Source organism: Sorex araneus, chromosome 3, assembly GCF_027595985.1.
Source record: "Sorex araneus isolate mSorAra2 chromosome 3, mSorAra2.pri, whole genome shotgun sequence".
NCBI classification, from domain to species: domain Eukaryota; kingdom Metazoa; phylum Chordata; class Mammalia; order Eulipotyphla; family Soricidae; genus Sorex; species Sorex araneus.
The window spans coordinates 120,434,533-120,461,890 of NC_073304.1; the positions used below are offsets into that span (position 1 = coordinate 120,434,533).

General features: G+C 53.3%; 1 protein-coding gene across 1 annotated transcript; it reads left to right on the forward strand.

Moving 5' to 3' along the window:
* The first annotated feature begins 1,553 nt into the window (after positions 1-1,553).
* NPFFR1 (neuropeptide FF receptor 1) lies at positions 1,554-26,210 on the forward strand. Its single transcript, XM_055133916.1, has 4 exons — positions 1,554-1,716; positions 16,151-16,450; positions 20,790-20,889; positions 21,978-26,210. The coding sequence occupies exons 1-4, from the start codon at positions 1,710-1,712 to the stop codon at positions 22,864-22,866; spliced, it is 1,296 nt and encodes a 431-aa protein (XP_054989891.1). The 5' UTR covers positions 1,554-1,709; the 3' UTR covers positions 22,867-26,210.
* The last annotated feature ends 1,148 nt before the right edge of the window (positions 26,211-27,358 follow it).

A 27,358-nucleotide genomic window follows, 5' to 3' on the forward strand; every position in this document is an offset into this window, starting at 1 on the left:
GGAGAGGGTCGTGTGAACGTGAGGCTGCATGATTCCTTTCTTGTTTTTGTTTTGTGGCCACATCCGGGGTTGCTTGGGGTTTCTCCTGGCAATGCAGTTACTTAAAGCCTTAATAGAAAAGCTCCAGCTGCCTGAGCACAGGTCAGGTAGGTACATTGTAGCACTTGATTCAACACTAGCTACTGCAATTCTCTTCTTGGTAAATGAGGGGAAACAGATGCCCAAAGGGATTCTAGAAGGAGCACACAGTCATGTCCACAGTAAATAGCAGTGCTGAGCTGTGCAGACGTAGCAGTGTCCTGCACCTTGGTCGTGGTACCTGGACCCATCCCCACAGTCAGTCCTGACTGAATGAGGCCGTAAACACAGCAAGGCCAGGAAGCACTGGCACTAACTGAGCACTTACTTTGTGCCAAGTACCACTGCCAGTGCTGTATACAGACTTGCTCCTGGAATCTTCCCAACCCTGAGAAGTGGAGTGAAATCCCCCCCTTTAAAATGTTTGTATTTATTCTAGAAATGCAACTTGAAAACTAGACACTGATTTTTCACTTCTTGTTTATGAAATTAAGGTTAGGCACAACTCCATATACCAACTTTTTCCTTTGAAAGCTTTCCCTTTATATTGCTCCCATTTTGACAGGTGAAATGCAGGAAGACTGTACAGGTTAAAAAAAAAAAAAGGTCAAGAGACGCTCAGGCAAGTCACCCCTGAAAGGTGCTGCTCTGGCTCCTTTGGACCTCAGCTCTCTGACCTCAGCCAGGCCTGGGGGTCTGGACACGCGTGAGGGCAGTGGGGTGGGACACCAGCCCCCAGCCCAGTTCAGGGTTAGAAACAAGGAATTGTGTCCTTCCAGACAGTCACTGGAGGCGGGAGAGAGACAGGAGTAGCCTGCTGGGGATGTGGGGGGTGTCCCTGGGGGTCTCCAGAGCAGAAGTGGGGAAGGGGTGGCTGTGGGAAGGAGTGCCGCAGCCCCTGCGGGCACATCCAGCTGTGCTCAGGGACCACTTCTGGCTCTGTACTGGGGGGGTCATTCCTTGGGGGAGGGGGGCTCATGGGATGTTGGGTATCCCACCTGGCCTGCCACATGGAAGCCAAGCCCCTCGCAGCTGTGGCGCGGTTCTGGCCCCCTCTCCCGCCGGCCCCTCCGAACCTCACCAGTGCAGAAAGAGCATCTCTGGGCAGGTGCAGGAGACCCCGGGGAAACACCGGGCAGCACCCCGCGGGCTCACTGCAGAGCCTGCGATCCCTGGGACACGCGGTCCCGGCTGTACCCACAGACTGTGCCCAGGGCGGATGGCACGCCCCCTGCCCCTCCGGCAGCCTGGGGCCTCACCGCGCGCCCTCCTCTCTGCAGCGACCCACACACCGGGGAGGGGGCTCGGGAACGAGGTGGAGTGGGGCGAGGACAAAGCCCCCGGACGAGGCGGGCGCGGCGGGCAGGGGGCGCTGCGGCGGGCACAGGCGTGCCGGGTACCATGACGACGCGCGCGCGGCCCCCTCCCTGCACTGGCTGGCCGAGCCCGGGCGTGCAGGAGTTTTGCGCGGCCAGTGCCCGGCAGATTCCGGGCTCCCGGGGGCGCGACACCCCGGGAGGCTGGAGCTGGGGAGCGCACGCCTCCCCCCGCCTGCCCCGCGCGGGCCCGGGACTCCGCGGACTCCCGAGCACCTGTCCCGCTCAGCACGCACCGTCCAGGGCACGGACAGCATGGACGGTGAGTGGCCGGGGGCCCGGGGCCGCGGCGGGTGGGCGGGAGCGCCGGACAGACCCAGGAGCCGCCGGGCCAGGAGCAGGAAAAGGGATGGGGTCACCCATGGTTAAAGCTGGACACTGTGTGTGTGTGTGTGTGTGTGTGTGTGCGCGCGCGCGCGCGTGCGTGCGTGTGTGTGTGTGTGTGTGTGTGTGTGTGTGTGTGTGTGTGTGTGTGGTGTGTAAGAGAGAGAGAGAGAGAGAGAGAGAGAGAGATGCTGAGGAAGGGAGAAAGACCTAGAATCATCTTAGGGCATTTGTGCATAGTCAGAGATACAGAGACCCAGAGACAGGCCAGGGGCTGGTGCCTTGATGCCCTTCTGCTCTGTGCATCGCCAGACCCCTCCTGCCAGCCCAGAGGAGCCTTTGCACCCAAGGGCAGCTTGGCCATTAGTTTCAGAGGCGCTGTGGCTGCCTGCCTGCTTGAAGGCACAGAGTGGGGGGGCCAAGGGCATTCTAGACAAGCTCCCCTCCGGCCAGACCTGCTCTCCTTGGGGAAGTAAAGGAAGCGTAGACCAGCCTGCCAGGAGGGTGGGCCTTGGGGGAAGGTGGGTGCTGAATCCAGCCTCACTGAATGGGGGTGTAGGTCCCTCCGGGCATCCAGTGCAAACAAAATCCCATTTCAGGAGGGACGCTGGAAGGCTGGACGTCTGGTCCCCCAGCTTCTGGGCATCTTTGGAAATAGCAGCGAAATCTTTCCGTGCCACCAGGTATCCATCTGTTGAATGGAAAATCTTAACACTGAGTTGGCTTTGCAGGGTGGCTGTGAGACGCAAAGAAGAGAAAGCTGCTACCTGCCCCCCCACAACACACACAAACACACCCAAAATTCCAATTTGTAAGCATTTCTGTTCCAATTTGTAAGCATTTCTGGCCTGAAGGAAAAGAAAGTTTTCAAGTGTCTTTTTCGAGGCCATGCATGTAGCTTGTTAAGGACTCCAGCAGGCGCGACAGGGCGGCATCGCCCTCATGACGCTGGAAGGCACAGATCTGTCAGCACAGCACTGTGGTGTTAGCAAAGCCCTCGCCCTGAGCTCCAGCAAGCGGAAGCTGGGGAATCGGCGGTGATAGTGGGGAAAGCAAAGTGGAAGCAAAGGATGAGGAGAAGGAATCTGCGCAGGGCGAGGGGCGTGTGCAGGGGGTAGGCGGGCTGAGCCTCAGTAATTTTGCTTCCAGTGATAGACTAGGCTGCAAAGAGGAAATTGAAACCCAAGATTGTGACAGGAAGGAGGCATTGGACCATCCACAATGAACCCAGCTCTTTACATCAGACAAATGTCATCCCCGGGTGCTGGAGGCACTTGCAGATGTGATTATTGCCTTTGCAGAAAGTAAAGAGAATGAAATGAGTGCCGGCCCAGGGAAGCTGTGCCAAGGTCTGATTTTTTTCAAAAGAGAAAGAAAGATTAAGCAAAAACAAAACCCTCTAAATTGCGAAGATTAATAGTGGACTCTATTAATATCCTGGATAAATTATTCAACACTCAGTGAATACTTAGGAGACAATGGAGCAATCACACGTCTCAGAAATTGTTTCAAGGAGGCCATCCTGCACCCTGGCAAAAATGGGGGTATGGGTATTTTGCATTCGACCTTTCATCTCTCACAGTGCAAGGGGGAAAACCCTGGGAGCTAGCTATAAATCCAGCAAACTGAGTACAGCCTGCATCCGTGGACTAGGAATGCACTGAAAAACCATTCAGGGTTTCATGGACTGGCATGAAATTGTGTTTACTGCTTATCTTGACTCATTTTTTAAAAAGTAGCTAGTCTGAAAATGCATGTATTATGATATCCTTGGTGCCAAATTGCACAAACTGGTGATGATTAGATCTATGTGTAAAATATATTCAAAGAGATTATCTCTGGGGCTGGAGTGATTGTACAGTGGGTAGGGAGCTTGCCTTGCACACCAAAGACCGGGGTTCAACCCCTGGTATCCCATATGGTCTCCCAAGCCCACCAGGAGTGATTCCTGAGTGCAGAGCCAGAAGTAAACCCTGAACATCACTGGACGCGACCCAGAGAGAGAGAGAGAGAGAGAGAGAGAGAGAGAGAGAGAGAGAAGAAACTTTGGTACATTTACACAATGGAATACTATGCAGCTGTTAGGAGAGATGAAGTCAATGAAGTAATGAACTTTGCTTATAAATGGATAGAGATGGAGACTATCATGCTAAGTGAAATGAGTCAGAAAGAGAGGGACAGACAAAGAAGGACTGAACTCATTTGTGGAGTATAGAATAACATCACATGAGGCTGACACCTAAGGACAGTAGATACAAGGGCCAGGAGGACTGCCCCATAGCTGGAAGCCTGCTTCATGAGTAAAGGGGAGAAGGCAGATGGAATAGAGAAGGGATCACTAAGAAAATGATGGCTGGAGGAATCATTCGGGATGGGAGATGTGTGCCGAAAGTAGATAATGGACCAAACATGACAACCTCTCAGTGTCTGTGTTGCAAGCCATAGTGCCCAAAAGTAGAGAGGGAGTCTGGTGAATGTTGTCTGCCATGGAGGCAGGGGGAGGGTGGGAAAGGGGGGTATATCTAGGATATTGGTGGTGGGGAATGTGCACTGGTGGAGGGATGGATGTTTTAAAATTGTGTGATTGTAACCCAAACATGAAAGCTTGTAACTATCTCACAGTCATTTAATAAAATTAAAAGAGAGAGAGAGAGAGAGGGAAAGAGAGAGAGAGATGGTTCCTGATGTCTTTGTTTCTGAAAGAAAAGAGGAGGACATGGGCAAAGAGGGTTCACTTGGCAAGACAACTGGAAGCAGGTGCTGGAAGAGCAAGATGGAAAGGAAGGCACGGAATGAGGGGCGACTGGTGAACCAAACTGTGGGCGACTGGGTTCTTGCCCCTGGAGGATCCTCCGAGAGCAGCACCCAGCTTCCCCAAGGTCTGCCCAGCAGCTGCAGTTGCCTCTCCCTGATGGCTTCAGGTTGCCCCATGCCCACACTCCGGATTGTTCCTGTTGTGGTTTCAAGGAAAGCAAAGCCGAGAGGGGGGAGACCTTGACAGAACGCTGAGTGCAAGAGGTAACCCCGTAGCCAAAAGAAGGACCAGGAGGAGGGGGGCTCTGCGGCAGAGGGGGGCTCTGGCCATGCACACGAACCCTGGCTTCCATCCCCAGCACCTCGCAAGAAATTTTACAAAGGAAAGTCCCGAAGCATCAGTTTGCAGGGGGTTCTCTGGGTGGGAGGCTTCCTCTGCTTCTGCCTGCTCAGAACTGTTTTATAATGAGCACAATTTCAAAAAAAAAGAAAAAAGAAAAAAGGACCTGGAATGATAGTACATTGGGGGGAAAGTCTGGCTTGCACCTGACTGACCTGGGTTCGATTCCCCAGAATCCTATATGGTCCCCTGAGCCCCACCAGGAGCAGTCCCTGAACACAGAGTCGGGAGTAAGTCCCAAGCACTACTGGGACTATGCATTCTCCCCACCCGCCAAAAGAAAGCCAAAGGTAAATTTTCAAAAGAAAGACACAAATGGGGGCTGGAGCGATAGCACAGCGGGTAGGGCGTTTGCCTTGCACGCGGCTGACCCGGGTTTGATTCCCAGCATCCCACATGGTCCCCTGAGCACCGCCAGGAGTAATTCCTGAGTACTGAGCCACGAGTAATCCCTGTGCATTGCCAAGTGTGACCCAAAAAGAGAAAGAAAGAAAGAAAGAGAGAGAGAAAGAAAGAAAGAAAGAAAGAAAGAAAGAAAGAAAGAAAGAAAGAAAGAAAGAAAGAAAGAAAGAAAGAAAGAAAGAAAGAAAGAAAGAAAGAAAGAAAGAAAGAAAGAAAGAAAGACACAAATGTAGTACCCACAAGGACCCTGGAGACCAGACGAGGCCAACCCTGCCCATGGTGCTCTTTCAGACTAGTTTCTGAGGAGAATAGCAGTGAGTCCCGAGCTTCTGGCCAAACAGTGCTAAGATGACCCAAGAAACTGCTGGCCTGCTGGAGAGACAGGGAGGGGCGGGAGGCCCGACTGCTGGCTTCTCTACAGACTTGAGTGCTGTCTAGAGGTCCTTAGAACCGACCTTGACGTGCTGTCAAATAATTTAGAGGGAAGATAAAAGGCTTTTCAAATTGTGGAAAAGAGCATGACACCGGACACTCGAACAACCGGAGAGACAGCGGGAAGGGGCTGGGACACGTGCTGGGCCGGCAGGAGCCCAGGCTCCCCACTCTGGTCCCCCACATCCTCCTGTACTTCAGGGAGTGACCCTTGAGCACCACCAGGTATGGCTCAAAAGAAAAGATTTAAGGCTATCTCAATCCTACTGGATCCACACCAAAAAAATGAAACGTAAAATCCTGCACTTGGGTTTTAAATAATTTAAAACATCAACTCCTGGGGCTGGAGCGGTAGCACAGCGGGTAGGGCATTGGCCTTGCACGAGGCCGACCTGGGTTCAATTCCCAGCATCCCATATGGTCCCCTGAGCACCACCAGGGGTGATTCCTGAGTGCAGAGCCAGGAATAACCCCTGAGCATCGACGAGTATGACCCAAAAAGCAAAAAAAATTGACTCCCTATGTTTAAAAGTGAAGATACTGTGTCATTCTGACTAGCGTTGTGTTTGTTTTCAGTTTGGGGATGCACCCGGTTGTACTCAGGGCTTACTCCTGGCTCTGTGCTCAGGGATCACTCCTGGTGGTGCTGGGGGCCATCTTATGTGATGCAGGGGAGAGGTCCAGGGTCAGCTGCAAGGTGAGCACCATACCTGCAGTACTGTCTCTCTGGCAGGCCGAGGATGTACCATATGAGATGCTGAGGACCAAATCCAGGTGAGGTGTGTGCCGGACAAGCGCCCTTCCGGCTATGCTACATCTCTCCAGCCCCCAGGAAGACTCTCTGACACCCCTCCCCACCAGCAGCCCTGGAGCTCTTCACTCCTCCCTCCTCCCTCCTCCCTCCTCCTTCCTGCAGAGCATCCCCTCAGCCTGGCCCGCTGCTCCTGGGGAGACTGAGCTTCCTGGGGGCTGCTTGCCTTGAGCTGCCACAGCGGGGTGCCTGGCGGTTTCTGAGCAAGTGGCCTTAATCCCGGGCCTCCGGGGTAGCCATGTCCGTGGGCTCCAGCTCCGTCCTGAAGATGGTCTGTCTCTTCCCGCCCTGCCGGGAGCTGGGAGGGGGCAAGGGTTCAGCTGCTGCGGCAGAGGCAAAGGCCAAGGAGGAGCAAGTCTGGTTCCCACCGGCCCTGCGGCCAGCAGCTCATTGCAGAGAGCATCTCGGCTCCAAACACGGCCCTGCGTGGACTTCACGGATGTGGACACTGAGGCACAGGGCGTAGAACGGATGGCATAGCTCCTGACTGACATCGAGTTGGGGTCAGTGAGATTCCCAGGGAGAAGGCCTTGCACGCAGTTGACCCCAGTTTAGCCCCCGCACCCCCCACTCAGCTCCCTGAGGACAGAGACACTGAACTCTGCTGGGTGTGGCCCCAAAACAAAACAAAAAAAGAAGTATTTCCTTAGTATACAGATGACTGTATAAAGACTCTTCTGTAGCTATAGTTTGTCTCTCAAAAGCCTTTGCCGCTCACTGGTAGCTGGAATGGCATCAGGATAGCTGGGATTTTGCTTTTGGTGGTGCTCCTCCGTTAGTGCTCAGGACCACACTCAGTGGTGCTTGGGATTGAGTCCCAGCTCCCTGAGTATACAAAGCTGCGCTCCGGCCTGTGCACTCCGGCCTGTCCGCTCCGGCCCTCCGTGACCCTCCCTGCCAGAGCCAAGGTTTCCTGATGTAAGAAGTGGCACTTTTTAAAGTGCAAACCCCAAAAGAGACATTGCAGTTTCTGCTGTCATGCTGAGCCCTCATCCTTGTAAGAATTTATTTGTATTTTTCCTGCAGAAGATCCTGCAAGCATGAGGGGGGGTATGAGGGGGAGGGGGAGTACTCGGACAGGGGGTGCATGTGGGTGGGGGGGCATGTGGGCAGGGGGAGCATGTGGGCAGGGTCATACCCCACAGCCTGGGCAGGGGTCAAGCCAGCGGCTTTTGGCACAGGGAGGCCCACACTGGCCCTGAGGTACAGGAAGAGTATCTTGGGGTGCCCTTGGGAGAAGGGCAGCCTCTGGACCCGTAGGACCAGCTTCCCGATGCAGGTTGAGAAGGATTTAGGGGTGAGGCTCTCCCAGAGGTGCTCAGGGGCCCGTGGGCAGAGAGGCTCAGCCTAGCATCTAGGATGTGGGCCCAGCGCTGCTGCTGCTGGGTCCCAGAGATGCCGGGAGCCACCACGGCTGTACCCAGCGGTGCTTGGGGGTGCCAAGTATCTGGCCCCCAAGGGGGTGTTTACGGGGTGTGGGAATTGTCACCAGGGCTGTGGTTGGGGTCCAGGTGTTCCTCATAAAGCGTCATGCCATCCTGATCCCTGATTTGATTCAGTTTGATTCCATGGCCCTGGAAGAGCCTGACAGTGGCAGAACCACCAGGTGTCATGCTGGTGGCCCCAAGCCAGGGCCCCTCACCAGTCACTACCCGGCAGCCTGGCAGCTCCCTCTCCTTGGCAGGAAAGCACGATAGGAGGCTGCCTGAGGCCTCAGGGCACAACCGAGCACTGTGGCTTAAAGAAGATATTTGGGGACTTAAAGCTACTTTTGAGACTGGAGTGATAGCACAGGGGATAGGGCATTTGCCTTGCACACGGCCGACCCAGGGTTGAATCCTCCACCCCTCTCAGAGAGCCCGGCAAGCTACCAAGAGTATCCCGCCCTCACGGCAGAGCCTGGCAAGCTACCCATGGCGTATTTGATATGCCAAAAACAGTAACAATAAGTCTCATAATGGAGACGTTACTGATGCCTGCTCGAGCAAATCGATGAACAACAGTGACAGTGCTAAAGCTACTTTTTCACAGTTTTTCATTTTCGCTTTGTTTTGTTTCACTCAGAGCCACTCCCTGACAGTACTCATAGGAAGCTTGATCGTTGACGGCAGCAGGAAGGCGAAAATCTCCTGTGGGGAGGAGGTTATGGGGGAGGGCGACTGTGATGCTGCCCACCCCCCTCCCCCGTGCTGGTCGCAGGACCGTATTGTTACGGCTGGGTTATTTTGCTATGAGTCAGCACTTAGAACCACTGATGGGGCCAGTTTTTAAAATCACATTTATTAGAGCTTCTTTCTGAAAGGTCAGAATGCAAGTTAATGAAAAGGAAAAGATGAAAAAAATCCCTTGAAGAGAGAGCGAGAGCAGTGAGTGAAAAGCAGAGAGAGAGAGAAGTGTCTGCTGTAAGGCTGGCTGGGGAGCAGGTGGTGGGAGAGAAACTGGGGACTTTGGTGGTGGGAAATGTACACTGGTGAAGGGACCATGCGGGAACATAGTATGACTGAAACCCAGTCATGGACAACTTTGTAACTGTGTATCTCACGGTGTTCAATTAAAAAAAATCCTTGTGGGGGCTCAAAGGGTTGAATACACAGTCTGAGTGAGGAAGACCCACATCCAATCCCCAGCCCAGGGCAGCCCAGAGTACTGCTGGGTAAAGCATGCACACATACACCCTGAAGGGGGAAGGAAACCATTATGGGGCCCAGAGACCGTTCAGGGATAGGACTCCACAGGGACAGAGCCTGCGTCTCGTCCATGGCAGAGCGCTTTCTGGCAGCGCTGTGTTGTGTGGGCACAGAGAGGTGGGGCGGTCCCGAAGGCTGCATCATTACAGCCTCAGTAAAGGGAAGGCTGGGGGCGGGGGCAGCCCTTGGAGAACCCTCTGGGGACAAACACCACCAGTTCTTTGTGTGCTGCCACATCAGTCACTCATACCTGCCACAACCCACCATCCCTGTGTCCCCACACCACGAGCTCTTGCTCCGTTCCTTCGGTCTGGACCCCACAGGTGAGGTGGTGGAACTGGGAGCAGGGCTTGCTGCACCCCAGTTGTGAAGACTGAGCTGCGTCGGCCTGACCCCCGGCCCACCGTGCACAGCAGCAGCCCACAGCCCTACCAGGCGGGCTGGTGAAAGGTTACCCCACTGCTCTCTTTCTTTTTTGGGGGTCACACCTGGCGATGCACAGGGGTTACTCCTGGCTCTGCACTCAGGAATTACTCCTGGCGGTGCTCAGGGGACCCTATGGGATGCTGGGAATTGAACCCGGGTTGGCCGCGTGCAAGGCAAACGCCCTCCCCGCTGTGCTATCGATCCAGCCCCTCCCAGTGCTCTTTTTCAAAGGGTGCTGGCTTTGACGACAACTGGACTTGAACGGTTTGGTTGGTGTGCTCATGAACCATTTGCGCTGCCCCTGGCGGCCTCTCCGGCTGCTCTGAGCGGGTCCCAGGGCCTCTCAGCATTCCCCCCCCCCCCCCCCCCCCGTGCATGTGCACCCAGGAGGTCCTGAGAAAGTGGGTTGTTGGAAGGGTGAACCTGGGGAGTGGAGTGGAGCTGAGTACCATGCAGTACCAGGACTGACAGGCAGGGGGGGATAGTGCTGGGTTTGAACCAGGGGCAGCTAATCTGAGCCCTAATCTGGGCTCCCAGAATTTACTTCGGGGCTTGCTTCCTCTCTCTCACTCACGTCTTCTCAGCCGGGCAGGGAGACCCGGAGCACAACTGTGATAAAATATAATCCTTGCATTCAGACTAGTAACTTTTTCGGATCATTCTGTATAATGTGTACAGTTATATCCCCAGTGGAACCACTAACCGGTGCATGTAATCAAGAGTTTCTGAGAGAATACACCTAATATCCACCAGTTCGTCCTGTGTGAAATGTTTTTTACTTATCTGCTGCATATTTATACATTCATGCATTCATGCAATGCGCATATTGACAATGGAATTTTATTTAAATAATACACACACACACACACACACACACACACACACACACACACACACACACATATTCGTTACTGTTTGAGCTTGCCAGGCTCTCCCAAGAGGGCAACAGACTCTCTGTAGCTTGTCAGGTTCTCCAAGAGGGAAAACTAGGCTATTAGATGTCTCCGGACCACAGTGCTTCCGGGAGCTTGGTTTTAGAGTCTCTGGATGTTGGCTGTTGATGGGATTACACGGCGCCAGGGGCAGTTTCTGGGTGTGACTGCCTAGCTACTGGAAAATGGGGGATTTGCGCCAAAGAGGCCCAGTCCCGATCTGAGCAGCCTTGGAGATCTCAGCCTCGGGTCCCGCACACCTGGGTTCTTCTGCCGGTTCCTTCATGCATGAGGCTCGTCTGAATGTGTGGAGAGTGGCCTTGAGCATGCTAAAATCTCAGGGCTGAGTGTAATAGAGACGTTACTGGTACCTGCTCGAGTAAATTGACGAACCACGGGATAACAGTGATACAGTGATATATATATATTTATATATATATACATAGATGTATATATATATAGAGAGAGAGAGAGAGAGATCCTCATAGCCCCTGCATAACTGAATCCAGTTAACACTGCCACCCTGGGTCATGGCCAGATTTGGGCATTTCCCTTTTGTCCTTGCTGGGGGGGGTCACACGCTGCCATGTGGGGTGGTGCCCACAATTGCACAGGGGGGCTCACACGTGCAAGGCAGGTGCTGGCTCCACCGTGCAGCCGCCTCCCCTGTGGCCAGGCTTTGCCTCTTTCAGAGGCGGACGCTGAGTCCCTGTCGGCTGCGGCCTCAGGTAGCAGGAGGAAAAAGGAAGCTCACTGGGGTTGTTTTCAGACAGACATGCTGTCTGCCTTTACACACCCCAAAGGTCCCTCCATCCAGGCACCCTTCACACGGATGCTTCCTGTAGGGCATTTTGAGAGCACACACACTCACCTAAACTCACACATGTCCACATACTCACACACACACTCTCACACACTCGCACACACATTCACACTTACTCTAACACGCACACTCAAACACAAACACACACTCCAAAATGCACTCACACATGCACACACAGTCTTACCTGAACCCCCCTGAGGATGAAGACAAGAGTGAGGGTTGGGACCCTCGACCCCCTGGGTGCTCCTCCTCCTCCTGCAGTTCTCAGACAGAGTGGAGGGATGGGCTAGGGGTCATCCCTGAATGCTGCTCCATGTGACCCCAAAATAAACAAAACAAAAAATAAGTGACAGCTGGGTTTCTGGTTCCTGGCATGGGGTGAAGCCTGAGAATTTACTTTTATGTTGTTTGTTTTGGGGTCACACCCGGTTATGCTCAGAGCTTACTCTTGGCTCTGTGCTCAGGAATCACTCCTGGCAGGGTTCGAGGGACCGTATGTAGTGCCGTGGATCAAACCCAGGTCAGCTGTGAGCAAGGCAAGCACCCTACCTACAGTACTGTCACTCTGAAAATTTGCATTTTTTAAAAACAAGTTTCAGGTGGCGCTGATGCGGCTGGGAGAGACCCACACTCAGAACCTGAAGGCCCCCATCTTCACTCTGTCCATCCCCCATCCACCCTGCCTTCGGTGGCTGAGGGCTTGATATCTGAAAGCATCCGAATACCTTGGAGGAAGTTGGGTTCAACGGATGAGGTTCTCTCGGATGTAGTATACCCACAGGGTGCTGGGTGGGCGCCAGGCGGGACATGTCCAGAGGACTAATGAGGCCTCTGGTGGCCGCAGGAGCCCTGCTCTGAGGGGAGCAGGACCCACGGCCTAGGGGAGCCAGCAGGAAGTGGAGAGTCTCTGTGAGAGGGACCAGTGTGCGGGACTGGAAACGGCTGAGTGTGCAGCTGGGTGACGAGGCCCATCTGCGGGCCGAGAAATGGGCAGCGTCCCTCCCAGACACCAGCCAGTCCTGGCGGAGGGACAGGCAGTGAGGGACAGAGCCAGACCTGCTGAGGCCTGCCAGGCAGGTTACGGCAGGACCCACGGCTCAGCCGCACCTCCAGGTTCCCTGGGCCCAGGAGGCTTCGTGGAAATGATGTGGCCCCTGCAGGAGGCGGCGGGGGCGGCTGAGTGCAGGTTCCGACACACCCCATGGCGATGGCGTTCTCGCTGGAGAGCCCCAGAGAGTCCCTGCAGTCCCGGCAGCGCTGGCTGGAGCAGGGCCCTGTGACACACCGCCTTCCCTTCTCTCCTCCCTTCAGACAAACACTGATCCCCCCAGCAGCCCTCCACCACACGGTTTTCCCAGGGCCCACATGAGGCTGGGGGAGACGGTAAGAAACCCTCTCTTCAGGGGCTGATTTTCCAAGGCTGGAGGGGAAGAAAGACCCAGAAACCTTAAAACTCATAAAATAGTGACAGGCTGAGGAAAATAGGGCATTGGGAGAGAGAGTGGGACACCTTCTTTCTTTAATTTATTTTGGGGCGGGGATTAGGTCACAGCTGGTGATGCTCAGGGGTTACTCCGAGCTCTGCACTCAAGAATTACTTTTGGTGGTTTTCCAGAGACCAGAGGAGAGCCAGGGCTGGCACCGGGGTCAGCCATGTGCAAGGCAAAAGCCCCACCCACTGTGGTATTGCCTGCCCACTGGGGCACCTTCTTCAAAGAGAGTGAGCAGGCAGAGCTCTCTGCTTGCCCCACATGTCTCTGCTTGCCCCAACAGAACAGAAACCTGGTTTGGCTCCTCACTCAAAGCAATTATTTCACAAATTATTTAACAATCAGGAGCGGGGGGGGGGTGACTCTGTGGTATGGCACAGGCTCAATTACCTGCAACACACACACAGACACACAGACACATGCGCACAGACACAGACACACAGACACACACACACACACAGACACACACACACACACACAGACACACACACACCCCAACCAGAATATTTGAATGTGGGTAATATTTCAATTGTGTGTGGATTTTGTCAGGTTTGATAATGTGCTGTGATTGCTCTGTTCTGTTTGAGGCCTACTTTTGTTTATTTTTATTTATTTATTTATTTTTGCTTTTTAGGTCACACCTGGTGATGCACAGGGGTTGCTCCTGGCTCTGCACTCAGGAATTACCCCTGGCGGTGCTCAGGGACCATATGGGATGCTGGGAATCAACCCGGGTCGGCCTTGTGCAAGACAAATGCCCTACCCGCTGTGCTATTGCTCCAGCCCCTGAGGCCTACTTTTGTTTTTTGTTTTGTTTTATTGTGGGGACACACCTGTTGGTGTTCAGGGCTTTCTCCTGACTCTGGGCTCAGGGATCACTCCTGGTAGTGCTGGGGCAAGGAATGAACCACATGCAAAACAAATGCCTTATCCCCATGCTTGCTCTCTGACTCTATTTGAGACCTGCTTTTTAGAGCTTCAAACACATTTATCTCTTATTTTGAGTGATGGGCAGAGTGATAGCACAGCAGGTAGGGCGTTTGCCTTGCACGAGGCTGACCTGGGTTCGATTCCTCAGTTCCCAGCAAGCTACCGAGAGTATCAGCCCACACAGCAGAGCCTGGCAAGCTATTCGTGGAGTATTTGATATGCCAAAAACATTAACAACAAGTCTCACAATGGAGAACATTACAGGTGCCAGCTCGAGCAAATCGATGAACAAAGGGATGACAGTGCTACAGTGCATTTTGAGTCACACCCACCAGGACTTACTTCTGGCTCTGTGCTCAGGGATCACTCCTGGTAGGGCTCACAGGGGACCATCTGGGGACTTGGGATCAAACCCAGTCAGCCACATGCCAGGCAAGTGGCCAACCTGCTGTGCTATCAGTCCAGCCCTTCAAATGCATATTTTTTGTGGTGTCAGGACATGAACACTTGAATCACTGAACTACATCCCCAAACTCTACCACTGACACTTCTAGGCATGAAAGGAAGCAGTGTACCGCCCATTTAAAAATAACCCAGAGAAAGGCACGGAGCTGGGTGAAAGAAGACTGGCTCTGAGCTGATCACTGAGGAAAGTGAATGAGGAATCCTTGAGGCTTTACATTGTTTTGTGATGGTTCATTAACGATACATCGTGTATCATTCACTCTCTCATAGCATTCACACTCATCATAGCATTCTCTCCTATGTTTTTGAGATGCGTTCAATTTTCCACATTAAAATGAAAATTTTAGGGTGTGATGGGATGCACCTGGGCTGCCTGCAGAGGCGCGTCATGCACCCTGAGACTTCCAGCCTCGCCACCTCCTCCAGCCTCCCCCATCTCTCCCGGAGAACCCCCACTGCACCCGATACTCCCTGAGGCCCAGCGGTTCCGTTCATAGGGCTGCTCCCCTCAGGCTCTCTCTTGCCTCCAGGCCCCGAGCCCCCAGTGGGCCTCTTGGCCAGTGGCTGAGCTCAGAGGCCTCCCCATAGACTCTCCATCCTGGGAACAGGCCACTCTCAGTCCCAGAGGAAGCCGGGAGAGAGTTTGTGAGACAACATCGTGAGTCACCACAAATAATGACCTCCCAGAAGAGCAGGGGATGGACCCTGAGCTGCTCCACTCGGGGCAGGAGGAACAGCAGGGCCTGGACCCCGGGCAGAGGCCGCACACAGCTGCCACCTTGCCACGTGGCCTCAGCTCTCCCCTTTCAAGCGGGGCTCCTCCCTAACCTGTGCTCCTCCTCCAAACGATAGTTGTGGGAGTGTTTTATACACTGTGCAAGTGAACCAAGAAACTCCCGGGGGGGAGGGGTGGGCTTGTCGGAGGGTGCTCCAGAAAATTTAACCTGTGCCATTGCTCCTGGTGCAGGGTCCACTGACACCCTCCCTTCTGTGCCGCCTGCAGAGGTGGCCTGGGGGATGTGAGAGTCAGGGACCCAGAAGCAAGCAGGTGGCATTCTTAATAGAGACACTTTCAAGGAGGGGAGAATCGAGGGATGGAGAAGCATCCAGGGACCGGTAGTCACGCGTTTCAGCTCAGGCAGAGGTACCAGTGTCACTGTGTCTGTTACCAGTGTCACTAGCTCTGGTAAGAGCTAGACCCACATGCAGTGACCCAAGGGAGCAGGGCCGTACACACAGACAGAACAGTGGGTAGGACAGTTGCCCCACATGGCATCAGCCCGAGCCGGTCCCCAGCACCGCCTGTGGTCCTCAGAGCACCACCGGGAGTCATCCCTGAGCACAGCTTGGTACATGGTCCCAAAGTCAAAAAAATAAATAAAAATAAAGGAGCTGCGTCCATGAAGATGACCCCCAGGCAGAGCTGGACCTGGCAGGGAGGGGCGAGGGGATCACTACTCTGGTTCCTTCCACCTGACTCCTTCAGGGCCAGATACACAGACAGGACCAAGGTAGAGTGTATCCTCCTGAATGGTGATGTCTGGGGCAGAGCAGGCCCCAGAGATGGGCCTAGGCTGGGATAGAGAGGGGGTCAGGGGCCCTTGGAGAGAGTCGACACTTTGAGCAGAGGCTGGATAGGGCAGGATGCACGAATGAGACGGGGTGTGAACACTGGTGGGCTGAAAGCCTTAGAGATCAGCATCTCCAGGGCACTTGCTTGGGGCAGTGGGTTTGGGTGAGAACTTGCTGCCCGTTGGTGAAAGTCAGTCCTTCCTGCTCTGCCTGGAATCCTGATCCTCAGGCTCCTTTGCTTCTTGCAGGACCCTCACAGCCCCCCGAGAGCAGCTGGGATGAGAGCGGCGGTGAGGCCGGGCCGGCGGCCAACCTCACCTTCTCCTCCTACTACCAGCACTCCTTCCCTGTGGCCGCCGTGCTCATCTCGGCCTACGCGCTCATCTTCCTGCTCTGCGTGGTGGGCAACACGCTGGTCTGCTGCGTCGTGCTTAGGAACCGGCACATGCGCACGGTCACCAATGTGTTCATCCTCAACCTGGCGGTCAGCGACCTGCTGGTGGGCTTCTTCTGCATGCCCACCACGCTCGTGGACAACCTCATCACTGGTGAGCGTCCCCTCGCTCCCCGCAGCTGGGCTGCTGTCAGCAGCAGAGGAAGGAAACTAGAAACAGTGGATATGATGAATCTGTGTGTGTGTGTGTGTGTGTGTGTGTGTGTGTGTGTGTGTGCAGGTAGGGTGTGACACATTTTTTTCCTGACATTTTCATCATCGTTTTTATTTTATTTATTTTTGCTTTTTGGGTCACACCCGGCGATGCACAGGGGTTACTCCTGGCTCTGCACTCAGGAATTACTCCTGGTGGTGCTCAGGGGACCATATGGGATGCTGGGAATCGAACCTGGGTCAGCTGTGTGCAAGGCAAACGCCCTACCCGCTGTGCTATGGCTCCAGCCCCTTTATTTTATTTTATAAATGGGGACTGAGAGAGAACACAGGGGTTCAGATGCTTGTCTTGCTTGTGGCAGATCCACATTTGATGTCCGGCACCGAACATGGTCTCCCGAGCCCCACCAGAAGTGGTCCCTTAGTGCAGAGCCAGGAGTAACCCCTGAGCATCTCCAGGTGTGTCCCTCAATACAAACAGAATGATGGAGGTGAGGGGGTGGTTCCTATGCCACGTTCACGGGAACGGTTGCCCCTGGCAATTCTCAGCCTGGTTGTGCAGGCTTGAAGGTACAGCATTTACACTGGCACTCCGTGCTGTTTGGCCCAGGCTCTGGGGGGCTACCAGGGCATCCCAGGGGTTCTTGAGGAACCGTGAGTCGCCAGTGACAAGACCTAGGGCTCCACATGCAAGCTGCCGCTCCTGGGGCGCACATCTCTCTGACCCTCCTCGCGCTGCTCTCCATCATCCTCGCCAGGTAAAGGAGCGTGTGCTACCGTCCCATGGGATGGCTGAGTGAAGGTGCTCAGCTTGGCGAAGGCACCGTCAGGCAGCCAAGAGTCAGGCCCCACGTTCTTATCCCCGAGTTTCCACCCCCTGCTGCTTCTCTCCCCCCTCCCCGGCAGCTCCCCCACACAGTGAGAACCAGTGGAAAGCAGTGAGAGGGAGGGAGGCTTGCTCCGAACAAGGACCTATGAATCCACTTCATTTTGCTGTTTTCCTGAGAGACGCGAAAGTGGTCAATTTCCAGTGTTGTCCAAGTCCCTCATCAGAGCCGCGCTGACTGGAGGCAGGAGCAGGACTAACCCACAGGATCTCCTGCCCGGAAGGTCCCCTGCAGGTACCGGAGGGTTCCCGCAGCTGCTGTATTTCGGAAGATCCCCCTCTCACTTGGGTCAGGCGCCACAGACCCTGCCGGGCTGGAGGTGAAGCGTTGGTTTCCAGAGCTCTGGAGACCCCTAGAGGTCTGAGCCTGCAGGCTCTGAGCTCAGAGCTGCCAAGATTCTAGGAAGGGAGGGAGAGGTTGGCTGGTCTGTGCTGTCCATGATGCTCTAGTTTAATTTAGTTTAGTTTGGGGGCCACACTGGGCAGTGCTCAGGGGTTACTCCTGGCTCTGCATTCAAGAATTACTCCTGGCAGTGCTCGGGGGACCGTATGGGGTGCTGAGAATCGAACCTGGGTTGGCCGACTGCAAGACAAACGCCCTTCCTATTGAACTATCGCTCCAGCCCAAGTCCAAGTTTCTATAGGCGACAGGAGCCTGCAAATGGAGCTGGTCAGTGTCCACTTTCTATACTGGTTCTGCGTGTGCGGCCTTTCCTTACTACTGATTCCTGGGTCCTTCCTTACACACACACACACACACACACACACACACACACACACACACACACTGATACATGCCTGCATACAGCTCACACACACACACACACACACACACACACTGATACATGCCTGCATACAGCTCACACACACACACACACACACACACACACACACACACACACACTGATACATCTGATACATGCCTGCATACAGCTGATGACATTGGCCAGGCCACTACTTGGGAACAATGGAACATGCAGTCCTTTTCACATGCCTAAACATCTCATAGTGTTTGAGCAGATAATGAAGTCACATGGCTTAATAGTTAAAAGCTACCATAAGGGGGCTGGAGTGATAGCACAGCGGATAGAGTGTTTGCCTTGCATGCGGCCCACCCGGGTTTGATTCCCATATGGTCCCCCCGAGCACCGTTAGGAGTAATTCCTGAATGTAGAGTCAGGAGTAACCCCTGAGTATCGCCAGATGTGACCCCAAAAGCAAAAAAAAAATAAAAGCTACCAAAAGATGTTCAGCATACCAACTTCCTTCTCCCCCGGTCCTCAGGCCTCCCAGCTTCTCTCCTGGGAGGCAACCAGTGTTACCAGTTTCCTGTGCCTCTTTAGAAAAATTGTCCATAAAGTACAAGCAAATTATGGAAATGCTAAATTTCTAAACAATCCATTCTGCAACTTTATTTTTCTTTAAACTATAGCGTGAGTGTTGTAAATCATACTGATTAAAACTGATTTACCTGAAGTCATTTTGTATTAATAAATACAAATTTTTAATTCTTCTAACTGCTTAGAATTTCATTGTAAGGATATATTACTATTCATTTAACCAATCTCTTTTTGATGGTATTAAATTTCTGTCTAGCAGACACTTCTGCCATAAAATTAATTTTATGTTGGGGCCGGAGCGATAGCACAGCGGGTAGGGCATTCGCCTTGCACACAGCCGACCCGGGTTCGATCCCCGGCATCCCATATGGTCCCCCAAGCACTGCCAGGAGTAATTCCTGAGTGCAAAGCCAGGAGTAACCCCTGAGCATCGCTGGGTGTGACCCAAAAAAGCAAAAAATAAATAATAATTTTATGTGGTTTTTCTTATCTCTTTCATTTCCCTTCTTTGGATTCAGGAATAGAGGATGGAATTACTCCCATTCTTCATGGTGCTGTGTGCTTTTCCTTTATTATGAGGACTTTCTTCTTTTTTTTTTTTTAATTCATTCCCTGCTGGATTTCAACCCCATGCAAAACCCCTTAATCCACCCCACTGGCAGACATGCTCTTCAATATCACATGTCATTTTTTAGTATGCATTCTTACAAAATGTTCATTGTAAGCAAATTCTTGCTTTACATTTAGAATTTTTTGTTAGGGTACAATTGACATACAAAATATCCCACCTTTTTTTTAGAAAAAAAATTGTTTTTGAAAGTTTGGTTTTGGGCCAACACTTAGCTTTGCTTAGGGGTTACTCCTGAACTCTGACTCAGCATCATTTCTGGTGAGGCTCAGGGCACCATATTGGGTACCAGGGATCAAACTCAGGTTGGCTACATGCAAGGCAAGTGCCCTGTCCACTATACTATCTCTCCGCCCCTCCTTTTAAAGTATATGATTCCACACATTTTGACAAACATACAAAGTCACATAGCTACTACCACACTCAGGTAGGAACAACTTCACTCCCTGCATCCTTGCATCTCTCCTGGTCCTTTGTGGTCAGTTCTGTTCTTAATCTGAACACCACTGATCCAGTTTCCACAGAGCAGAAAATACCATTTTCCCTGTGTAAGAAGAAAATAATGTAAATGGAGTTATGCAGTATGTGGTCTTTTGACTCTGGAGAGGTTTTGTTTGGCTTTGATTGATTTTCTTTTACTTTTTATTTTGAAATCATTTTTTAAAAAATTCTTTTATTGATTCCCACCATGTGGAAAGTTACAAAGCTTTCAGGTTAAAGTCTCAGTTGAAATCATTTTAGACATTACTGAAAAGCTGAAAAAGTAGGATAGAGCATTCTTAAAATGTTTTCATTTACTTTCCATTGGGGTTAAAAACAGGATGCCAGGAAATGGTTGAAATCAGGAGATTAGGAGTAATACCTCCACACTGCCAACTAATCGTAGATTTTAGTTGAATGTTACTCATATTCGCACAAGTGTCCTTTTCTCGTCCAGCATCAAACCCAGGGCTATGCATATATCACATTTAACCGGTTTCTTGTGGCTGTAAATTTTCCTTGATCTTTCTTGACTTCAAATATGACCTCGATGTGTCTCAAAGGTAATGACCCGTTATTCTGAAGAATGTGCTGTAACTTTGGTTTGACTGTTGATCTGTTGTCATTGTGTTTAGTGTATGAGTCCTTGGCAAAATGCTCCCAGGAGGGGCCAGGGAGATAAAACAGCAGGTAGGGCATTTGCCTTGCATGTGACTGACCCAGGTTTGATTCCGGCATCCCATACCCTAGCAGAGCCAGGAATGATCCCTGAGTTCAGAGCCAGGAGTAAGCCCTGAGCGCTGCTGTGTATTGCACCCCACCCCAGCCACTAGGAGACACAGTGATAAGACGTTATCATTATCAGCTTCTCATTCCGGAACTGTGTACGAACGGTGGTGGTCTGCTAGTAAGGTGTGTGTCATGCTGTGTTGGTCTGTCATTGCAGGGTGGCCCTTTGACAATGCCACGTGCAAACTGAGTGGCCTGGTACAGGGCATGTCCGTGTCGGCTTCTGTCTTCACACTGGTGGCCATTGCTGTGGAAAGGTGAGGGGGCCCGGCGGGGGGGCCCAGGGCATGGGGTGGGAAGGCTGGAGGCCTGGGGCTGCTCTGTGATCTGTGGGGCTGAATTCGGAGTCATAAAGGTGGGGAGGGGGGCTGGCTCTTCCGTAGTCTCAGGGAGATGGTGTGCAGGGGACACCAGGGCACCTTCAACAAAGGCTCAGTGTGGGGGCTTCCAGAGTTTTTGTCTTTGTCTTTGGGGGACAGGGGACACCAAGCACTGCTCAGGGATCACTCCTGGCAGTGCTCGGGGGACCATGTGGGATGCCCCAGAATCAAACCCAGGTCAGTCACTGTATTATCGCTCCGGACTCTGACAATCTCGAGTATCCAGGGCCATGGAATCAGTAGATGAAGGCCACACAAGTTGGGACAAGGAGTCTTGAGACCCGCGGTGAGAGATCTGGAAGGTGAAGTCAGACGGGAACCAGCAGGAGGGAAGCAGGTAGGAGGACAGGAAGAAACCTAATACCGTGGAAAGAGTCAAGGCCTGAGCTCACTCGGCCCAGGCCTGTATTTTCATGCAAATTAGGTTCCTCAAGGGTCACAAGAAATTCCAGGACAAAGGACAGCTGGGTTCCAGGCTGGGCCATGCCTCTCCGAGCTGTGTGGCCTTGAGTCAGTTGCTTACCGCTCTAAATTTTCATTTTCTCACCTGAAAATCGAAGGGCAACTAAGAGATGTCCTTGTAAGGAGATGGGAGCAGATTGACTCCAGACAGGGGCACTGTGGGAGGCTCGCTGGCCGGGAGGACGCAGACACGGTGTGTCACAAGGGAACTGCCGAGGTTTCTGCAGAATCCCCACACGGTGACGTTTTCATTCTTCCAGCGACCTCAGGGACCGAGGCCGGGCAGTTCCCGCTTTCCCCCTCGCTGGCCACTCCGACGTTCTGGCCTTTGTTTTGCACTGCGGAAGCTGGTTCCCTCCCGCGCGTAGAAGCCAGTTTGCTTGCAAGCTGGCCCGGCCCGAGCGGTGTCCGCGGAGGCCTCGGGCTCCCCCAGTGACTGGGCGTGGCGGGCACCCGGACCCCGAGGCTCGAGCCCAGCCCCCCTGTCCCTCCCTCTCCCGCAGGTTCCGCTGCATCGTGCACCCTTTCCGCGAGAAGCTGACCCTGCGCAAGGCGCTGGTCACCATCGCGGTCATCTGGGCGGTGGCGCTGCTCATCATGTGCCCGTCAGCCGTGACGCTGACCGTCACCCGCGAGGAGCACCACTTCATGCTGGACGCGCGCAACCGCTCCTACCCGCTGTACGCGTGCTGGGAGGCGTGGCCCGAGCGGGGCATGCGGCGCGTCTACACCACCGTGCTCTTCTCGCACATCTACCTGGCGCCGCTGGCGCTGCTGGCGCTGCTGTACGCGCGCATCGCCCGCAAGCTGCTGCAGGCGGCGGGGCCGGCGCGGGGCGCGGCGGACGCGCGCGCGGGCGAGGGCGGGCGCGGGGCGCGGCGGCGCGCGCGCGTCGTGCACATGCTGGTCATCGTGGCGCTCTTCTTCACGCTGTCCTGGCTGCCGCTCTGGGCGCTGCTGCTGCTCACCGACTACGGGCAGCTCAGCGAGCCGCAGCTGCACCTGGTCACCGTCTACGCCTTCCCGCTGGCGCATTGGCTGGCCTTCTTCAACAGCAGCGCCAACCCTATCATCTACGGCTACTTCAACGAGAACTTCCGCCGCGGCTTCCAGGCCGCCTTCCGCGCGCGCCTCTGCCCGCGCCCGCGCGCCCGCCACAAGGACGCCTACTCGCAGCCGCCCGGGGGCCCGCCACGCCCCGGCCCGCGCGCCCCGGCCGCCGCGCCACCCAGCGACTCGGCCCCGCGCTCCGACTCGGGGCCCGGCGCGGGCGCCCCCCGGCCCGGCCTCCTCCCGCTGCGCCACGGCCGCGTGGCCCACCACGGCCTGGCCGCCGGGGACGCGCGAGGCAGCCCGCGCCTGCCCCTCACCGTACCCGCCTGGGATACCTGAGCGGTCCCGGGGCAGGCCCTCGCCCCGCCCGGCAGGTCCCGGGGGCTGCACCCGTGAGACCCCCGGGGTGAGGGCAGCCGGGCCGCGGAGCCGCTGTCCGCGCGGTCTCCTCGCAGAGCCTCCAGCTTACGCTCAGTCCCTTCTGCGCGGTCAGCGCCACGCACACTCCCTGCGGGATGCTCGGGAGGAGGCCCGGGAGGAGGCCCGGGAGGGGCCTTCCTCTTCCCTTCTACTGAGGCCGGGACGGAGGGGGCTGGTCGCTCCCGGGGTCTTAACTGGAGACTGTCAGGATTTCACCAGCTCCCTCCCTCCCCTAAGGAAGTGCACAGCGAAGTGTGCAGATCCGAAGAAGCTGAAAGCCAGACTGGCCTGTCCACCTGGCACTTTGCGTCCACGTGGAGGGGGGTCCTGAGCCCCTCCCCAGCCCCCCTTCCTAGGAAAACAGGGGTCCTGCCCCCTCTTCACAGGATTCTCTTGTTTGTTCCAGGAGGGGTCCGGAGACATTCTCTTCTCCCCAAAGGACCCCACCCCAACAGTGTGTGGGATCTAACCTCTGCCCACGAGCCCTGGGAATGGGGTCAGTAGCAGGCTCAGCTCAAGGGCTGGGCGCCTGAAGCCAGAGGCAGGAGAGGAAGAGAAGGGTTCAAGCCCAGGCAGGAACCTACAAACTATCTGGAGCGGAGAGGCCACTGCCAAGACCCGGGGCAGGAGGCAGGGGAAGTGCTCTGCTCTCTGCCCTAGAGCCACACTTCCCTGCTCATTGGAGGTGCAGGTGCAAAGCCTCCCCTCGGCCATTCTTCCTGTTCCCTGTGGAGAACTGGGGCTCACAAAACCTTCCTGGCCACAGAAGTGCCCTAAGAAGGGTTGGGCCCTGCAGAAGGAACTGGCCCCCTGCCACCCCGCCTGCTTTCACCCAGCACCCCTGCATTGCCTTGAAGGAAGGAGGCTTCCTCCATGCACATGGAAAGACAGCACTCCCTCCGTGTCCAGACCCTTTCCTGCTCTCTCCAGAGAAAACGGCATTGCTGCCACTTTCATAAACGGGGAACAACGAGTTTCCAGGAGTCGGCCAAGGCTGTGACTTTGGAGGCTGGATTGGTACCCGGCACAGTGACTTAACCCTGTTCGATCCATGCAGATGCTGGGTGCAGGGAATTCCCAAGCGCTTGTCCAGACACTGTCTCCTTTGACTTCTCCCAGGGAAGTAGAAGTGGGAAATGAAATGCTCGACACTGTTGCCATTTCAGTCTTGAGGCTTCCTAAGCAGTCAGGGTCACAGGCCACAGAGGGGCCCGATGTGAATGAAAATGTCTCTTCTGATGGTTTCCCATGTTACGTGCTCCCGCCCCTTCGTGGAGGCTGAGGAGGGTATAAGGGGGAAGGGAGCTGGAAATTTCCATCAAGGTTTTTGGGCTGCCGGTAAACCAGAAGGCTCTTGGCTCCAGAATGTCCACCATCAAGCTCTTGGTCTGCCTGAGAAATGAGTCTATTGTGTTTACTCTTGTAATATTCTGCAGACATGGAGGATGGTTGAGTACAACATCCATGATCCATGTCAAGTGCCAGGATCCATCACGGCCACCGCCGGGTCTGTGGGTGGGGCCGGGGGAGGGGCTCAGGAGAGGGCCTATGTGCTCGTGTCTCCCTCCATATTCTAGTCCCAGGGTGGGTGCCATACTGGAGCTCCATCAGTGACACAGTCTCAGAGTGTTCCTGGCTTCCGGCTGCGAAGAATTCTGATTCCAGGTTCTAAAAATAGTTCCGGGAACAGGTCCTTTCAGACGCCTGTAAGCTATCTGAAGACGCCATTTGGTCTTCTCTCTTAGCAAGTGTTTCCCTTGCATGCTCCCCAACCCCCAAATCACACCTTTATAGCAGCCATTCATTCAAGCAAACCTTTCCACCAAAACGCCCATACCTAGTTTCCTCTAAAACAAGACAGGCTTTGAAAGATTGAGTCTGTAAAACAAACACGAAATTGCTTTAGGTTGTAACTCATCTATCTTACCATTGGTTTTCTTTCTTTCTTTCTTTCTTTCTTTCTTTCTTTCTTTCTTTCTTTCTTTCTTTCTTTCTTTCTTTCTTTCTTTCTTTCTTTCTTTCTTTCTCTTTCCTTCTTTCTTTCCTTCTTTCTTTCTTTCTTTCTTTCTTTCTTTCTTTCTTTCTTTCTTTCTTTCTTTCTTTCTTTTTTTTTGTTTGTTTTTGTTTTTGTTTTTGGACCACACCTGGCAAATCTAAGGGTAACTCCTGACTTTACAGTCAGGAATCATTCCTGGCAGGCTCGAGGGACCATATGGGATGCCAGAGATGAAACCCAGGTTGGCGTCTGCATGTAAGGCAAATGTCCCAGCCACTGTACTATCTCTCTGGTCCCTGGTTTTATTTCTTTTTTAAACACTAGTCAAGGGTTGGAGATATCATATAGGAGATAAGGCATTTGAACTGGATCCCAGTATAAATTTCTGGGTACCATGTATGGCTCCCTGAGCACCACCAGGTAGCTCCCAATGCCCCAAAACAAAACTATTGCCTGATCATTCAAAATTTGGTCTAAATGATAATAGATATGGCTTAATGATTTATTGAGTGGGTGAGGCCCTGTGTGTTTCATGTGAAGTGTGTGTATGTGTGTGTGTGTGTGTGTGTGTGTGTGTGTGAGAGAGAGAGAGAGAGAGAGAGAAAGAGAGAGAGAGTTAGAATATGTAGAGGACAAGATTTACCATAGCAACCATTTTCAAATGTCCAGATTAGAGGTATAAAGTTCATTCATGTTGTGTAACCGCTATTGATTTCCAGATTTTTTTTTTTAACATATCAAACTGCAACTCTGACCCCACTTAACAATAATCCCAGGTTCCTCCTGGAGGTAATCACCATTCTATTTTCCTATTTTTCCAAAAAAATTTTTTACGACTCTTGGTACCTCACCCTAGGGCTCATATTCTATTTGCCCTTTGTATCTGGCTTATTTCCCTAAGCATCGTGTCTTTAAGGTTCTTCCCTGCTGTAGTCAAAGTCCCTCCTTTTTATAAAGCTGATCAATCTTCCATTGCATGTCTGTGCACATTTTGTTTATCCATTCACCCACTGATGAATGCTTGGGTATTTTATTTTATTTTGGTTTTTACTTCATACCTGGCAGTGCTCAGGGGTTACTCCTGCCTCTGCACTCAGGAATCACTCCTGGTGGTATGTGGGGGACCATATGGGATGCCAGGGATCAAACTCAAGTTGTCTGTGCAATACAAGCACTCTGCCCTCTGTACTGTCTCTCTGGCCCCTGAGTCTTCATTTTAGAAAGAATGTGTGCCATTTTAAGATATTCGACTCAAATAAAAAAATAAAGTTTCACACACAGGACTATGGTGTGCAGTTTTAAGATGTTGGAAGTATTTCCTAAAAATAATGTCTCTGGGAAATCCACAATCTTCTTCCACCTAGCACTTGGGGCTGACAAATCAGAAAGTCATGGCTCGTCTCATTTCCCTTTATCTGCCCAACTGTTCCCTGAGTTTCTGCAGGGCCTTCCTTCTTGATGAGGGTGATGAGGAATTGTACGCTCCCTCCATGAGATGCTAGCTTAGAAGGTCACTTTTATCAGTGTAGCTTTATATCTTCACTGGAGCCTGTGTTCTGGCCTTGGAGCCCTATGAAGGCCTTGCCCAGCCACCCAAGGCATCTGAGGATAAGCAATGTGGGCTTCTTCTGACGACCCAGCCTAGCTGCCTGCCCGGCTGGCCAGGTCTCCTAAGGTGACTGTTGGTTCTCAGGCGGGAAGCTTGGAGATGAATTGGATGGGGGGGAAAGTCTAGAGCACTGTTGACACTAAGCACCCCCACCCCACAGGGGAAACTGGAGGGACTCTGTATCCCATTCCACCATGAGGAGTGTGAGCGCTCGTTCTACTCGCGGGTCTCCACTGATGAATGGCCTCTTGACTCCACCAGGACCGTGCGGCTCTCAACGGGTCCACGGGAGCTGGTGGCAGGCGCCTGGCTGGGACCCCACAAACCACAATCTGCCCGGCCCTAGGCAGAGGACTTTCTCTTGAGGCCTGGCGGACGCATGACTTGATTTGGGTTGGAACAGAGGGCAGAGTTGGCAAAGGAGCATGAGAGCCTCCTATCATTAGTCTACTGTGTATTCATCCACAAATCAAGTGGCGGGCCAAACCAACACCGGAGGGACAAAGCATTGCTATGAAGCTCTGTACCTTTGGACATCCAGTTCCTCAGCTCACCCTCCAGAAGTGCCACTGAGGAAAGATAGATGAGAAAGTTTTGACTCAAATGGGTTGCATTACAAGCAAACAATGTTGAATCAACAGTAGATTCCTTGTGGGATCACATAATTATTTACATTTATAGCATTTTATTATTATTTTTCTCTCTTGCTACACAAACATTCCAGAATCATTGTGGAAGCTTTCCAAAATCTAAATGAGCAAAGTAAAGAAAAAAAGCAGGCAAATTCCACCACAGGAGTTATGCAT